General features: G+C 60.0%; 1 protein-coding gene and 1 long non-coding RNA gene across 2 annotated transcripts in view; one reads left to right on the forward strand and one right to left on the reverse strand.

Annotated features, from left to right (window-relative positions):
- The window catches only part of PPL (periplakin), a 39,393-nt gene that overhangs the window by 16,306 nt on the left and 9,030 nt on the right, over nucleotides 1–14,057 (forward strand). Inside the window, exons 2-15 of the mRNA XM_069486961.1 lie at nucleotides 875–974; nucleotides 5,251–5,405; nucleotides 6,050–6,170; nucleotides 6,775–6,900; nucleotides 6,985–7,026; nucleotides 8,033–8,194; nucleotides 8,299–8,406; nucleotides 8,932–9,027; nucleotides 10,303–10,425; nucleotides 10,605–10,751; nucleotides 11,395–11,546; nucleotides 12,317–12,414; nucleotides 12,606–12,763; nucleotides 13,805–13,983. Coding sequence (XP_069343062.1) covers nucleotides 875–974; nucleotides 5,251–5,405; nucleotides 6,050–6,170; nucleotides 6,775–6,900; nucleotides 6,985–7,026; nucleotides 8,033–8,194; nucleotides 8,299–8,406; nucleotides 8,932–9,027; nucleotides 10,303–10,425; nucleotides 10,605–10,751; nucleotides 11,395–11,546; nucleotides 12,317–12,414; nucleotides 12,606–12,763; nucleotides 13,805–13,983 — 1,767 coding nt within the window. The remainder of the gene's footprint in view (nucleotides 1–874; nucleotides 975–5,250; nucleotides 5,406–6,049; nucleotides 6,171–6,774; nucleotides 6,901–6,984; nucleotides 7,027–8,032; nucleotides 8,195–8,298; nucleotides 8,407–8,931; nucleotides 9,028–10,302; nucleotides 10,426–10,604; nucleotides 10,752–11,394; nucleotides 11,547–12,316; nucleotides 12,415–12,605; nucleotides 12,764–13,804; nucleotides 13,984–14,057) is intronic.
- On the reverse strand, nucleotides 915–3,758 carry LOC138394700 (uncharacterized). The gene is made up of 3 exons (XR_011235315.1): nucleotides 3,158–3,758; nucleotides 2,856–3,054; nucleotides 915–1,274 (listed from the first exon to the last, which is right to left on the reverse strand). It is a non-coding gene; the product is annotated as an uncharacterized lncRNA (long non-coding RNA).

Consider the following 14,057-nt stretch of genomic DNA (forward strand, 5'->3'; position numbering starts at 1 on the left):
GAGGGGCTCAGTCTGGCACCAGCTCCCCGGCTCGAGACGGGAGCTGCCACCCAGCGTCCCGCGGCAACTGGTACAGATGGGGCTCCTGGCTTTCTGTTTACCATGGGGACAGCCAGTTACCTTTTTAAGCACATTTACTTAACTGTGAAAAGTGAGTGGGTTGAAAGAATAATATCAGGTAATTAGGAATAAGGGTGCTCGAACGAGAGCAGGTCACAAATGTTCCCGGCACGTGATCCGTAAAGGCGCGAACGTCCACCTGCCGTGGGACGGGTAAGCGACACGGGTACACCATCTGCGCGAGGGAATAGCGTCAGCCATGAAAGGGAAGGAAGTCCGACAGATGCCGGGACGCGGGTGGACCTTGAAAACACTGTGCTGGGTGACAGGAGCCACATACGGGTGATTCTGTTTCTCTAAAACGTCCAGAATCGGCCTATCGTAGAGGCAGAAAGCAGCCGGGCGGTGGCCAGGGGCTGGGAGGGGGCAGGGCGTGGGGCGCGGGGACAGTAACATGTCTGGAATTGGATAGTGGTGATGTTCGCCCAACTCCGTGTGCACTTGAATTGGGTGAATTTTATGGTCCGTAAATTCTATCTCAGTGTTACAGACGCGTCGTGCTTTGCCAACATGGCCCAACAGACGTGTTAGAGCGAGTGACCCAAGTCGGGGCTGACACCCCCCCACCCTGGGTGCTGTCTTGTCTCTGTGGCTTTAGCGACGTCGCCCTGTGGGGTCAGCTGAGCGTCCTGGAAGGCTCTGTGGGCAGCTCCTGCTCAGAGCCTGGGCCGGGGACAGCCTGGGAGGACGGGGTACCGGTGGGGTCGCAGCCCCCAGGCCCCGCGGCCCACCTGCCCTCGGCTTCCGCCCACAGCATCTCGAACAAGGAGCTGTCGGAGCTGATCGAGCAGCTGCAGAAGAATGCCGACCAGGTGGAGAAGAACATCGTGGACACGGAGGCCAAGATGCAGAGCGTGAGTGGCCCCCACTCCTACCCGGGGCGCCCTGTGCTGCCAGCCCCACCCAGGACGAGGGTCACGTCAGAATGAGTGGTTCTCACCCGGGGGTGACTCCCTCACCCAGGGAACACGGGGGCCCATCCGGAGACATTTGGGTTGGCGCAGCGTGGGAGGAGGGTGCTCCCGGCATGTAGCGGGCAGGGCCGGGAACCGGACAAGAGGATGCGGGCGGAGTGCAGGGCTCCGCAGCGGCTGGTGTCGTTCTCGCCGTTCGTGCAGCTGCTGCGGCATCAGGTCAGGCCTCCGCCGCCCGCTCTGCACAAGAGAGAGGACAGACCTGGGCAGATCGCTCCCCCGTGTGTGGCTCCCCGTTCTGTAACACGGGGACAACAGCTGCCCCAAGGCCGTAGGTTCTCCTGTGGATTAGATGGCGGGAGGCCTCTGTCCCCGCCCACCACGTGCGCTGCTGAGATGAGGATCCTGTCTGCAAAGCCCCCCAGCCCCAGCCTGGTGCGGTTGCTTTTGTACCCATTTTGTCGTTGGAGAAACTGAGGTTCAGAAAGGGGGTGGGGGTGACTAGTCAGTGACAGAGAGGGTCCCGGGAGCAGCCTGGAGGTGGGGTTGCCAGATTTGGCGAATCCGGTGCAGGATGTCCAGTTACGTTTGTGTTTCAGAACACAAATAACGTTTGAGAATCAGAGTGTCTCACGTGCTATTCAGGACAAACTTGTGCTACAAAAGTTTTTTCGTTTATCTGAAATTCACAGGTAACTGGGCCGTCTGTGTTTTCTCTGGCATCCCTGCCCTGGGAGGTCAGAGAAGTGGGGGGCTGAGGTGGAGAGGTCACGAGGGGGGTCAAGGTCTGTCCCCAGGCCCAGCCCAGGCTGCTCTTCCCTCCTGGCCACCTCTGCCGGCCCAGGTGTCCACCCCCCAGGGCCTGTCCCCGCAGCCCGGAGACCCCAGGGGGAGGGCTGGGGTGGGCCCAGCCAGGGGTGGGAGACGGGGTGGGGGGAGCAAGTGGGCCGTCTGTTCCCATCACCAGCTGCCCCCCAGGGGCCCCTTCCTCCTGCCTGGGTCCCCCCTGCCCCTTCCTTCTCAGTGCCTCTTGTCACTTGTCATTCTGGTCTCTCTGGGGCCCCCGGGGGCAATGTTTTCCTATTTCCTAAATGAAGTGCAACTTTTTGGGGTGTGTCTCTTTTTTCCTTCTAACAAAAGTAATGTGTGTTCAGTACAAACATTTCAGGACAGATAAACAAGTATAACAAAGTAGAATCATGGAGAATCCATCACGAGAGGTGTCTGTGTCAGCTGTTAGCATTTTGGTGTGTGTCTGTTGGACGTGTGTGTGTGTGTGTGTGTGTGTGTGAGAGAGAGAGAGAGAGAGAGAGAGAAAGAGAGAGGGAGGGAGCGAGGGAGGGAGGGAGCGAGGGAGCGAGGGAGGGAGGGAGCGAGGGAGGGAGGGAGAACAGGTCTGACCCTCTCGGTCCATTTGCCTGGAGCAAACACTCAAAGCAATAAGGATGTTTCTGGGAGACGCTTTTGAACTGTTATTAAACTTCAGCTGAACAGACCGTGAAAGAGAAGCCATGTTCTGAAGACAACACGGACTAGACAGTCTTTCTCTTGTTTTCTTTTTGTGAAAGACGTCATTATTTATTAACTTAATTACTCAGAAGTTCTCCTGAATTTTTCTTTTCTTTGTTTTTTTAATTGGGGGAGGTTCAGATCACATAGAATTAACCATTTCAAGTGAGCGGTCCGGCAGCGTTCAGTGCCCTCAGTGTTGTGTAAGCACCCCTCCATCTAGTTTCCAGATATTTCCATCGCTCCGAAGGGAAACCCACACCCACTGAGCTGTCCCCCCGTCCTTCCCCTCCAGCCTGTGCCGCCACTCACCTCTCTGTCTCTGTGGGTTCACCGATTCTGGACATTTCGTGTCCATTGGGATCTGACACTCTGCGACCTTTCGTGTCTGGACGAGCGTTGAGCACGCAGACACGTTGCAAGCGTCGCGCGGTGAACGCCCGCGTCCCGCCGCTCAGACTCTGCCGGGAAGGCCGCTGTGTTTGCTCGCTCACCGCCCGTCAGAGTGTGCCTGTGACGTATTGCAGGTGTCAGTCCCCGGGATTCTGTAAAACCTTTTCATTGAGGTGTAACTAGTATAGAGGTTTTAGAGGCGTCCGAATTTTAAGAGTCACCTGAGCAAAGTGTTGCATGGGTCGGGACCCGAGTAACCGCTGCCCCGGGCCAGAGAGAGGCCACTTTCCAGACAGCTGCCCGGGGGTCTTCCCTGTCAGTGGCCCCCAGACCTCTCGCACCATCGATCCGATCCGTTCTGCCTGACTTTGAACCCTGGCACACCAGCCTCCCCGATCGAGGTGTCCTCTCTCCCGGTCAGTCGGTGTGTTTTGAGAGAGCGTGCGTTCCCACCCAGCCCCTGCATGAGCTGGGCAATGATTAATTGACTTCTCCCTTTTGCAAAATTAATCTTTGACCTGCGACTCAGATGCTCTGGTGATGATGGAGCGGATAAAATTCCACCTGAGCCCAGGAGCGTGATGTTTTATTGTGATCGACTGACCGGCCACCCCGGGTTGGGGGGTGCCCGGTTCCATTGGCCTTTGGACGGTCGGGTTGGCCTCACCTCCACGCCCCCTGGGGAGCCGGCCGGGCCCACCCAGGGGAAGACGGTCCCCGAGGAAGCCAAGTGTCCGTACCAGGAACCACATCACCTCTGTGCATTTCTGGTTTCTGGTTTCTTTTGCCATTTTTTTCCTTTTTCTTTTCTTTTCTTTTTTGTTTTTTTGTTTTGTTTTGTTTTTTGGAGACGGGGTCTCGTTCTGTCTCCAAGGCTAGAGTGCAGTGGCACAATCATAGCTCACTGTCACCTCCAACTCCTGGGCTCAAGAGATCCTCCTGCCTCAGCCTCCCAAAGTGCTGGGGTTACAGGCGTGAGCCATCGTGCCTGGCCTCTTTTTCCTTTTTTAACAGCTTGATGGAGGCATATTTTACATATCACAAAATGCTCCCCTTGCAGGTGTACAATTCTGTGATTTTTAGTGACGAGTGAGTGACACAGCTGTCCCCGAGAATCCATTGCAGGACGTTCCCACCCCCCAGAGGGATCTCTGGTGCCCACTTTCTGTTAGTGCCGTTCCCACCCCTGCCTCCGGCAGCCACTGATCCACTTTCCGTCTCTCTGGATTTGCCTGTCGGGACATTTGGCACACACGGGCTCCCACCCACCGGGCTCCGGCTCCTCTCAGGTTGAGCCTCCGCAGGGAGCTCCGTCTCGGCTGCTGATTCGTATTTCTCAGCTCACTTTGCCTCTTCGAGCAGGTGTCTTCTTACTCCCGTTGTAGAGAAGGGACACTGAGACCTGGCAAGGGGAAGGGACTGGCTGCCCCGGGGTTAGCCCCAGCCTGCCCTGTCCTCTCACTGGCAGGTCGTCACCGCCCCTGCGGGACACAGGGGTCAGATGTGCAGGGAGTGAGTTAACCGGCTGTGTTTAGCAACCGCCGTCCTGGCTGCCCCCATCGCTCTTCCCTAAACAGAGACCCTGGACTCGTCAGCAACCTGTCACTGGCACCTCCCAGTATCTCCCTACTCCGTTCACTCTCGCCACGTCCCCGGGTGCCACACTTGCTTTGCCCCTGGTGGTGTCACAGACGGCTGACTGTCCTCCCGGCTCACAGGCTGGCTGCCTACAGCCTCTGCCTCCGTGGAGCCCCCCTGCCCCGCGCACAGGCCCCAGTGCCCTCGCCCTCCCACCTCTCTCCATCCCCTTTCCTCCCCCTTCCCTGCCTTCCAGCCTCAGCAGCCTTCTCACTGTGCCTCAGGCTCTGCCCCAGGGCCTTTGCACAGGCTGTTCCCTCTACCTACAACACTCTTCCCTTTCATCCTTCATGCTTAGCTTGTGTCACCACCTCAGAGTGGCCTCCCTGACCACGGCAGCTGAAGTTGGTTCCCTCATTCTCTAGCTGGTGTGTTTCCTTCATAAACACAGACTGCCAGGAACTTGCAGTCACCTGTGTGCAGTTTAGGTGCGGTGGCCTTCCTGGCGGTCTCCCAGACTGGACCCCAGGTGGGCAGGGCCCCACCTCTTGCGCTCACAGCCCTGTCCCAGCACCCAGCGCATAGTAGGCATCTGAGCTTTGTCTGCTGCATGGCCGGAGGAAAGGCTGGGTGGGGCCAGGGGAGCCCCGCAGTGGCCCCCTTCCTTCTGCCCTCCCATGGACGCAGGGCCCACTGAGTCCCCACTCCCTGTCCCTTCTCTCTCGTGACCCCCCAGGACCTGGCCCGGCTGCAGGAGGGTCGGCAGCCCGAGCACCGGGACGTGGCGCTGCAGAGGGTGTCGGACTCGGAGAAGCTGCTGTACGTGCTGGAGGCGGACTCGGCCATCGCCAAGCACATGAAGCACCCCCAGGGGGACATGATCGCCGAGGAGTAGGTCCCTTCCGTTCTGGGCCGTGGGCCAGGGCAGGAGCCCAGTCGGGGTTGATGGAGGGCCAGTGAGGTGCCGGACGCCTCACGTTCATGGCAATGCTATTTTGCAGTTGGGGAAACTGAGGCTCGAGGATTTGATGTCCCTTGTTCTGGTCGCAATACGACCGCAGCTCTCTGTGCCACCGTGCTGTCTGACCTCCACGCTTTTGCACGAGCTCCCGCACTGCCCGGGGCCCCATCCCTGACCTCCCAGGCTCAGGGCTCGTGCTGCAGCATCATAACATGGGGAACCAGCCCCCTTGACCTCACCCTTGTCCCGTGCCCGCCCCTGGCAGGAGCAGGGGCCTCTCAGTGCCCCATGACCCCTGCACTTGTCCTTTGCTGGATGGTGGGCTCTAGACAGCAATGGACTTGCCACTTTCTTCTGGAATCTTCTGCGGTTCTGGGCACACAGTAGGCACTCAGGAAACTTGATGGGGGAAGGCAGGTTGAGGGAAGGTGGCCAGGAGGGGTGGGAGGGTGCAGTGATTGTCTGGAACCCAAGGCCACTGTCACCCTGTCCTTCCAGGCCATGGAGGCCTGTCCCTGGGGCGTGGGCAGTGCCAGCGAGCCCCACTAAACGGGTGGCCTCTCTCCCCACTCAGCATCCGCCAGCTGAAGGAGCGCGTGACCAACCTGCGTGGGAAACACAAGCAGATCTACAACCTGGCAGTGAAGGAGGTGGACCCGCAGGTCAACTGGGCGGCGCTGGTGGAGGAGAAGCTGGTACGGCCAGGGCGGGGCCGCCTGCTCCAGCGGGGAGGGGGCCGTGTGTGCAGGGAGAGCCCCGCGGAGTCACGGGCACCACGGTCCTGCTGGGGAGGGGGTCACGGTCCCAAGGATTCCCGATGTGCCGATGAGAAAAGTGAGGCTCAGAGAGGTGCGGTGCCAAGTCCAGGGTCACACAGCACAAGTGGAGATTTGGCTCTGGGCCCATCAGCCACCCACCAGGCTGCCCTTGGGCCTCCCCCTGTGATCCTGGCTCATTGGGGTCCTGGCAGGGCTCTGTGGGCAGGCAGCAGGGAGTGGCCAGACTTCTGGCCTGCCACCATCCTTCCAGCGCCTTCCATGGCGCATGGCTGAGAAATGCGTGGCTGCTGCAGCCGGCTTTCCTGGGTTCAAGTCTTAGCTCCCCACCTTTTAGAGGTGTGACCCTGGTCAGGTGGCTCCCCCTCGCCCAGCCTCAGTTTCCCCAGCTGTGAAATGGAAGCAGTAACTACGTTGGCCCCTGAGGTTGCCGGGAGATGAAGGGAGATGGGGCATGTAAATGCTCAGCGAGGGGAACTCACCGTTTCCCCCCACCGAGCGCTGTCTCCCCCCGCCCGGCCAGGACAAGCTGAGCAGCCAGAGCTTTGGGACGGACCTGCCGCTGGTGGACCACCAAGTGGAGCAGCACAACATCTTCCACAACGAGGTCAAGGCCATCGGGCCCCACCTGGCCAAGGACGGGGATAAGGTGGGACACGTGACGGTGACGGTGGGGCCCCGGGAGGGAGGGGCCGCACCTGCGTCCTGGCCTTAACCAGCGCTCTGTCCTCAGGAGCAGAACAGCGAACTCCGGGCCAAGTACCAGAAACTGCTGGTGAGACAAGAACTGATTCTCTTAGAGCGACGCAGGCGGCCGCGGATGCTTGGGCCGGGACGGCAGGGGGTTTGCTGGGAAGAGATGGGCCCCAGCCCCTCCCCGAGAGGCCCCGCAGTTTGGCTTCTTTGCTCATGACAGCCCTGATAGACCCCGGGGTATAGCCTGTCCTGCCACGTGCGGCTTATTTTCTTATTAAGCACCTGCTGTGTGCCAAGTAGGAGGCCACGTGCTTTCTATACGAAAGTGTTTACTTCCCTATCCCAAACCTTTAAAGAATGTGTTCTTTTTACAATTGCACAACTGATACAAAAATGCATCCTTATGCAAATGTTTCAAACATCCCGGATGTGAGAATACGGAGGCAGCAGCGTAGAGAGTTAGGAGCCAGACTCCCTCCACGCCTGGCTTGTTGGGCGTAATCGACCTTGAGCGATTACTTAGCCTCTGGGAGCCTCAGTTTCCTCGTCTGTGAAATGGAGCTCCTGTGAGTCTCTGTTTCGTAGGGTGCTTTTTTTTTTTTTTTTTGAGACAGAGTCTCACTCTGTTGCCCGGGCTAGAGTGAGTGCCGTGGCGTCAGCCTAGCTCACAGCAACCTCAAACTCCTGGGCTTAAGCGATCCTCCTGTCTCAGCCTCCCGAGTAGCTGGGACTACAGGCATGCGCCACCATGCCCGGCTAATTTTTTGTATATATATCTTTTAGTTGTCCATATAATTTCTTTCTATTTTTAGTAGAGACGGGGTCTCACTCTTGCTCAGGCTGGTCTCGAACTCCTGACCTCGAGCGATCCACCCGCCTCGGCCTCCCAGAGTGCTAGGATTACAGGCGTGAGCCACCGCGCCCGGCCCGTAGGGTGCTTTGAGGATTAAATTAGTTAGTACTGGGGAAGTCCGTAGCACAGTCCTGGCATGTGGAGAGCCATACATGTTAGCGGTCGGGGGGGCTGGCTGGGAAGTGGCCAGAGCCCGGCCCAGCCCTGTCCTGCCCCCACCCCCGCCCCGCAGGCGGCATCGCAGGCGCGGCAGCAGCACCTGAGCTCGCTGCAGGACTACATGCAGCGCTGCACCAACGAGCTGTACTGGCTGGACCAGCAGGCCAAGGGCCGCATGCAGTACGACTGGAGCGACCACAACCTCGACTACCCTAGCCGCCGGCGCCAGTACGAGGTGGGCGCTAGGGCCTGGGGGACAGGGCAGGGGGAGCTGGGAGGGAGCACGGGGCTGCCAGGCTGGGTGCTGAGTCCTCACCACTGCCTGCCCCCACCCTGTAGAATTTCATCAACCGGAACCTGGAGACCAAGGAGGAGCGAATCAACAAGCTGCACAGTGAGGGTGACCAGCTGCTCGTGGCCGAGCACCCGGGGAGGAACTCCATCGAGGTGCGTGTGCCCCGGGGCGGCCTCAGGGTGGCCTCTCCCTATGGGCCGCCCGGAGCTCGGGCAGCCCGCAGAGGTGGGGTGTCCCGCAAGCTGCATCCTACGTCTGTCTGTCTGTCTGTTTCACTGTCTCCATCTCGCCCTGTCTGACCCTGCCATTCCCTGCCCTTGGCCCCTGAAACCCACGTGAGGCTATGTTAGTTTCCTGCGGCTGCTGCAACAAATTCCCACGAACTTGGTGGCTTCAAACGACAGAAAGTCACTCTCTCGCAGTTCTGGGGGCATAGTCTCAATCAAAGTGTGCATTGCAGAACCTGAGCACCTATACGTGGCAGCCCTACCTGGCTCCTTGAAAGACCCCCTCTCCCCTCCTCCCACCCCTGAGTAAGAGCTGCCTACCCCTGTGGGAGCCGCACCCAGGCAGATGCTAGGAGCCCCCCTCCCCACCATCCTTGGGCCCGGATTCCTGCCAGTCCCACGCTGTAGTTCCGGGTGCCATCAGCGCCCTGCCCGTCCTTCTCCCGGCAGGCGCACATGGAGGCCGTGCACGCAGACTGGAAGGAGTACCTGAACCTGCTCATCTGCGAGGAGAGCCACCTCAAGTACATGGAGGACTACCACCAGGTACCCACCTGGCTCCCAGGAGCCCCCAGACCGGGGGTGCCATCTCGTGAGAGTGCTCAGTGTCCACTCGGCTCAACTCATGGCCTCGTGTCACTTGGTCAGGGAGCCTTGCAGGGCTGCCACCCCGGGCCCTGGGTGCCCCTGCTTCTGCTGGCGTGCACAGGCATGTCGCCAGCTTGCTGGGTCCTTGTGAGTCTTCCCTGGGGACTGATGTGCCAGGTCAGCGTGAGGCCCAGGAATGAGTGTGTGGCTTTTAATTTTGGTAAAATACATATATGACACAAAATGTGCCATTGTAGCCATTTTTAAGTGTACAGAATTCAGTGGCGTTCATTACATTCACGACATTGTGAATATACCATCGCAGCTGTCTATTGCCGAAACTTCTCATCGCCCCGAACAGGAACTCTGTACCCGTCGTCAGTCTCGCCCCAGCCTCCCTCCCCAGCCCCTGGTCACCTCTCAGCCACGTGCTGTCCCTGATATTTCCTGTCTAGAATGGATGTGAGGAGTAAGTGGAGTCACACATGTGGACTTTTCTGCCTGGCTCCTGTCTGGGCGTGTTTTCAAGGTCCCCGTGTTGAGCGTGTGCCAGTGCCTCAGTCCCTTTCTGTGGCTGAATAGTAGCACGTTGTAGGCCACACTGTGTCCATTCATTCGGTGATGGGCGCGCGTTTCTGGAGGAAGGTATGTCTTTAACAAGCTGCAGGTGATCCTCATGCTCGGGGTATCTGGGGAAAATTGAACAAACCAGGCAACGCCGTGTAACTCCCGGTTCCGTGTCTGAGCCACACGTGAGCTTCACGGGGATCCCAAAGTCCCGTTCATGGCCACGGTCCAAGTATTCAGCCCAGGGGACAGCTGATGATGAATGACTCAAGAGTTGATGGACCGAAGAATGGGCAAGAGAATTTTCGAGAACAGAAAGGGGAGGCGTCTATCAGGACTTAGAGTGAAAGTACAGTATCAAGTCAGGTGTTCCTGGCACAGAAAGAGGAATGGGATGAAAGGGAGCCCAAAGCTTGCTGGTACATGAATGAAAACGTAACGTGTCGTGGAGGTGGCATCTCATGGATTGGTGGGAAGGGACCTGGCTTCTTCCCCAGAAGACCCCTGGGGGCCAGGCTGGGGAGGGTGGGGTGTCCCTGAGCAGAGAAGCCTGAGGCTCAGTACAGGGTCCCATCTTGGCCTTGGAGAATGGAGCTTGAAGCCACAGAAAGAAGCCCAGGGTCCTCTAGTGGTTTCCTGTCTGTGACACGGCACCCGGTCCCCTAGTTCCACAGAGACGTGAAGGATGCTCAGGAGCTGCTGCGCAAGGTGGACTCGGACCTGGACCAGAAATACAGCCCCGACTTCAAGGACCAGTACCAGATCGAGCTGCTGCTGCGGGAGCTGGATGTGAGCGATGCTGGGGACCCTGCTGGCCCCGTGGGGGCCTCTCTGCACCCACCGCCTTCAGCCCTGAGCCGCCCCCTCCACCACTCCCCACCTGCTCACTGGGGGGCTCCACCTCCGCTCTCCCCCTTCCCACCAAGGGAAAGTTGTGTCTCACCTGGCCCCCACCCCACTCTCTTCAGGACCAGGAGAAGGCTCTGGACAAGTATGAGGACGTGGTGCGGGGGCTGCAGAAGCGAGGGCAGCAGGTGGTGCCCCTCAAGTACCGCCGGGAGACTCCGCTCAAGCCCATCCCCGTGGAGGCACTCTGTGACTTTGAGAGTGACCAGGTGAGCCGCTGTCCCGGGTGCCCCAGGTAGGCTCGGCCCAGATTTGCCTCTCTTTGTGTCACTGAAGTTTTAGGGGTAACATGGCTGGATCCAGGGACTCAAAGATCTCAGGAACCTGTGTCCATCTCCATTGTTGCTGTCACTGTCTGCTGACCCTTGCCCTCGTGGCGGTGGACTTGTGCCCCCCACACTGCTCCCACCCCTGCTGCCCTGGCCTTAAATTCTGACAGCTTAGCAACCCCAGTCATTCCAGCCAAAGGCCCAGGGAATGTTCTCATTGGCTCACTTTGAGTCATGTGTCCAACCTAAACCAATCACTGTGGCTGGGGAATGCTAGTCTCTAATTGGCCAGGCCTGAGTCACGTGTCCATTTGGAGACTGGATAGTGGACTGCAAATGGGGACGGGTGGTCCCCCAAAGGGACGAGGAAATGGAGGTGGGCTGCTGGGCTGGCAGACCCAACACCTGCCACTTCCTGTGGGCCCCTCCCAACCCTATCACTAAACATCTCGGGGAGGGTCTGAGATGGGCTGAGCCTTCCGCGGTCCAAGAATTCGGCACTGGGCTGAGATGGTGACCGGGCTGCCAGGCCACAGTTGAGGCAGCTCTCTCCGTGTCCTGACTGTCTGGCTGCCCCTGCCAGGGCCTGATCTCGAGGGGCTACAGCTACACCCTGCAGAAGAACAACGGGGAGAATTGGGAGCTCGTGGACAGTGCTGGGAACAAGCTGACCGCCCCCGCCGTCTGCTTCATGATCCCACCCACCGACCCCGAGGCCCTGGCTCTGGCTGACAGGTACAGTGTGGGCTGGCCCCACCCCCAGGGCTTCTCAACCGTTCCCAGCCCTGGGCATTCTGACTCAGCCTCCGACACCCCACACCTGCACCCCCTTGGAGGCTCGAGTAGAAGGAGCAGATCTGTTGGGCTGGCTACAGGCCTCGTCCGGCGAGGGTTTCTCTGCATGAGCCTCTGGGCTCACACGCTGCCTCCTTTACCTGCAATGCCCACTCGCTGCCTGGCTGGCTCAGCCCTTGGCTGGAGGCCTCAGCCCCAGGGTGCCCGCCCCTCCACTTGGTGCAGGGTGAGGGCTGCCTCCTCTGCACTCGGGCACCTTCTCCCGCTGCGCCCACCACTGTTTAGGAAGATGAGTTGTGTGTGCGCCAGTATCGCTGGGCCTGGGCTCCTTGGCTTTAGTATCTCCAGGGCCTGGTTCACTGGCTGGTGCAAAGTAGGCACCCAAGAACTCTACTGAACCAGTGGATGATTCAGACACCTCATTTATTCTTCAACCAATGCCTGTTGAGCACCTACTGTGTACTGCTCCCCCAGAGATAACACCTTGGTGGAGAAGGCCAATGGAGAGACAATTTTAGGTAGTAAGACTCGCTATGAAGGAAAAAGCACGGAAGGAGGAAGCAAGAGGGAGGAAGGGTCCCGAACGCAGAGGCAGAGTAAGACTGACATTGTAGCAGCCCTCGCCGCCCCTGCCGTCTGCCCGTGTGGGCCCTGCCTCTGTGGGGTGGGGGGTGGCTACCTGGGTCCCCAGCTGCTGCTTGCCTTCACAGCCTGGGCAGCCAGTACCGGAGCGTGCGGCAGAAGGCAGCCGGGAGCAAGCGCGCACTGCAGCAGCGGCATGAGGTGCTGAAGACGGAGAACCCTGGAGGTGGGTGCTGGGGCCACCCGCAAAGCTCTTGGGGGCACCAGGGAGGAGGGGCTAGGCCTAGGGTGCTGTGGATGGGATGGCAGGGGTCTGGCACAAGAGGGGCTGGCCCCAGAGGTCCCAGCTGGCCTCTGAGACTCCCCCCCTGGGCCTCATGCCCCCCATGGTCACACTGTGTGTCCTCCCTCTGGCAGATGCCTCTGACCTGCAGGGGCGGCAGCTGCTGGCTGGCTTGGACAAGGTGGCCAGTGACCTGGACCGGCAGGAGAAGGCCATCACAGGGATCCTGCGGCCACCGCTGGAGCAGGGCCGGGCTGTGCAGGACAGTGCCGAGCGGGCCAAGGACCTCAAGGTACCGCCGGGCTGAAGCTGCGTCTTGGAAAGCCCTGTGCTGCCCCCGCCCGGCTCTCTGGGGCCCCTGCTCAATCCCCATGGGGCCTTGGGACAGTCACTGCAGGTGTTCAGAAGGGATGGCCGCAGGTAGCCAGGTCCTGAGTTGTGGAGGTGGCAGGGCTGTTCCCACCCACTCCCCAGGCTGTAGACCAAGGCCGGGGCCTCCAGCGGGGTGCCCAGCCTTGGCACTTCCCAGACACGTCCCCAGGAGAGAGAGCTGGCACAGCTTGTGTGGCTCCTGCATGGCTTGTCGATCAGCGCAGTGCCTGGCACAGAATGACCACCATAACCATGACAGTGGCGACTGGCAAGAGGCTGCAGGCAGCGCAGCGAGTGGGCTGTGGAATTCCGCAGAGCAGGGTCACTCGCTGCTTGACCACAGACACGCTCAAGCCCCTGAGCCTGTCTTCAGCGGCTGGGCCGGGCCGTGCTCTCAGGCTGCTGGGGAGGATGGAGTGAGCCTCCTGGCCTGTACAGTCTCCTGAGTCCTCGCTGCACCTCTGGGGCGGGGACTGGCCCTCCTATTTTAGAGGAATCTGGGTTCAGAGAAGGGCAGTAGCCCATGATGTGGCCGAGTTGGGGCTGAGAGGACGCCTGGTGTGGCACTGAGGAGCAGAGGCCTGGGGCCTTAGGCGTGGTCTGGTCCCACCTAGGAATGGGTGGGTGACAATGCCCCCCATCGCAGGGCTGCCCCCAAGATTAAAAGGACTCACCCGTGTGAAGCGCTTAGAACAGCATGTTCCCGGAGCGTGCCTGTCTGTCACTGGCGTCACTGGGGCCATCCCAGTCTACCTGCAGCACAGGTCCCGGGGACACAGCCTGCAAACAGCCCACCGGCCTGGCACCCAGACCCCCGTCAGACTCCCCAGAGTGGGCGAGGCCTCCCCAGCTTCTTCCACTGTCCTTGAAGTATGGGAATCTCTTTGTGTCCGTCCTGGGCATGACCTTGGGGGCGGGGGGCTGCCTGTGGCAACACTGAGGGGCGCTCTGGTCCCCACAGAACATTACCAACGAGCTGCGGCGGATCGAGCCCGAGAAGACTCGGAGCACGGCCGAGTGCGAAGCCTTCGTGCAGGCGCTCCCAGGCAGCGGCACCGTGCCCCTGCTGAGGACCCGGGTGGAGGACACCAACCACAAATACGAGCGCCTGGTGCAGCTGCTGGACTCAGCCCAGGAGAAGTGGGTGGCAGGCGGGCAGCAGGGAGGTCAGGGTGGGGTCAGGGGGCCAAGTGGGCACCCACCCGCCACTCATG

Source organism: Eulemur rufifrons, chromosome 14 (assembly GCF_041146395.1).
Source record: "Eulemur rufifrons isolate Redbay chromosome 14, OSU_ERuf_1, whole genome shotgun sequence".
Classification (NCBI taxonomy): domain Eukaryota; kingdom Metazoa; phylum Chordata; class Mammalia; order Primates; family Lemuridae; genus Eulemur; species Eulemur rufifrons.